This window comes from Hipposideros armiger, unplaced genomic scaffold (genome assembly GCF_001890085.2).
Source record: "Hipposideros armiger isolate ML-2016 unplaced genomic scaffold, ASM189008v1 scaffold_443, whole genome shotgun sequence".
NCBI lineage: Eukaryota > Metazoa > Chordata > Mammalia > Chiroptera > Hipposideridae > Hipposideros > Hipposideros armiger.
The window spans coordinates 1,113,692-1,115,302 of NW_017731793.1; the positions used below are offsets into that span (position 1 = coordinate 1,113,692).

General features: G+C 59.3%; 1 protein-coding gene across 1 annotated transcript in view; it reads left to right on the plus strand.

Moving 5' to 3' along the window:
* Positions 1–1,611, plus strand: part of CABIN1 (calcineurin binding protein 1) — a 174,519-nt gene that overhangs the window by 158,823 nt on the left and 14,085 nt on the right. Inside the window, exon 27 of the mRNA XM_019665398.1 lies at positions 911–1,074. Coding sequence (XP_019520943.1) covers positions 911–1,074 — 164 coding nt within the window. The remainder of the gene's footprint in view (positions 1–910; positions 1,075–1,611) is intronic.

The following is a 1,611-nucleotide window of genomic DNA, read 5'->3' on the forward strand; positions in this document are numbered from 1 at the left end:
GTGGGGAGTAGCCGCTCACAGTCCTGGTCCATTCTGGGCAGGAATTTCTCTAGGGAGTTGAATGCAAGGACGTATCTGGGAGCCTGCCAACTCCTTCCAGGCCCCGAGGTCCTGCCCCAGAGACAGGACTCCTAATGTCCAGGCACCACAACCTTAGGTCTGCTCAGAAGGTGTGAGCTCCTATTCACTTGTCATTCACTCCCTGGGTCATCCTTTCCTTCAGCACATCTTGACTGCACCCGAGTGGGGGTCACCCGCCATGCTGGTTGTGGGACACTGCAGGGAACCAGACCAATGGGCAGGGTGCCCAGGGCAGCAGTGGGTTAAGCTTGGCGGAGGGAGGTGGGGGACTCCAAACTTTAGACAAAGGCGGGTTGGTGGGAACTGGGCACCCTAGGAGCTGCTGGTCATTTTTAGCCCAAATCTAGATTGTCTGGATGCTGCTGGAGGGAGTGCACATGGTGGGGTGGGGTTCCACCCCTGAGCCTGTCTCATTAACAACAGCTGCCAGGAGGTTACAGTGACCACCTTTGACCCTCAGTTCACCTCCAGGAGTTGGCCCCATTGCTGACTCCACATCTGTGCAGACCACGGGCACTGGGCTTCTCCCAGTTGGCCGCATTTGATCAGGCATGACCTGCACGCTTCCTGCAGGGATTGGATCAAGTAAACGTGTGCCATGCAGTGTGCCATGCAGTTATTCAAAAGAGGGTGGTGCACAGCCCACAGCCGCAGATTTATCTTTTCTTGCCATTTATGGTGGGAAGCCGTGGGAGTGGCCACAGTCCCATCCCCCTCGGGACACTGAGAGGGGCCTGGGGAGCCCTTGATTGAGTCATGTCTCCTCTGGCTCCATGGCAGCCGCGGCTGCAGCAGCCTTCCTCACATTCCCGCCCTGTCCATCCCACAGGGCATCTGGCGGATCCCTGTGGACGAGATCGACCGGCCAGGCAGCTTCGCCTGGCACATGAACCGCTCCATCGTGCTGCTGCTGAAGGTGCTGGCCCAGCTCCGGGACCACAGCACCCTGCTGAAGGTGTCCTCCATGCTGCAGCGGACCCCAGACCAGGGCAAGTGAGTGCAGCACACGCACTGGCTGGAGCCCCTCAGCTCCATCCAGCCAGGGTGTCTCTACGCTCGTCGGGGAACCCAGACCAGCCCTTCTCCTCAGGGGCCTCTCTGTTCCAGGGTCTAGAACCCAAATAGCACCACCCCTGCCCTGGACACCTGGGGTGAACACAGGCTCAGGACCCACTGGATTTGATTTCCTCATTGAGACTCTGGACAAGCCAGTCTTTCCTCCTGCTTCCTCCCGATATGGGGCTCTCAGGTCATGGGGAAACAGGTATCCAGATGATAACTGGGGTATCCCAGGTGAAAGCCAGTAGTAACCGGAGGGCCTGGGCCTCAGAGGTAACCAGGGATCCCTCTGCCAGGAAAAGGTGGGGCATACAGAACCAAGGGACATCCCCTACAGCTGCCACTTGCAGGGCGTGTGGGGGAATCCCAGCAGAGATACAGCTCAGATATAGTGTGGCCCAACCGTGAGTCCTCGTGCTGCCAGCTGGGCCGGCAGCTGTCCTCCATGCCTGCAGTGCCTCCCCTCCCCGC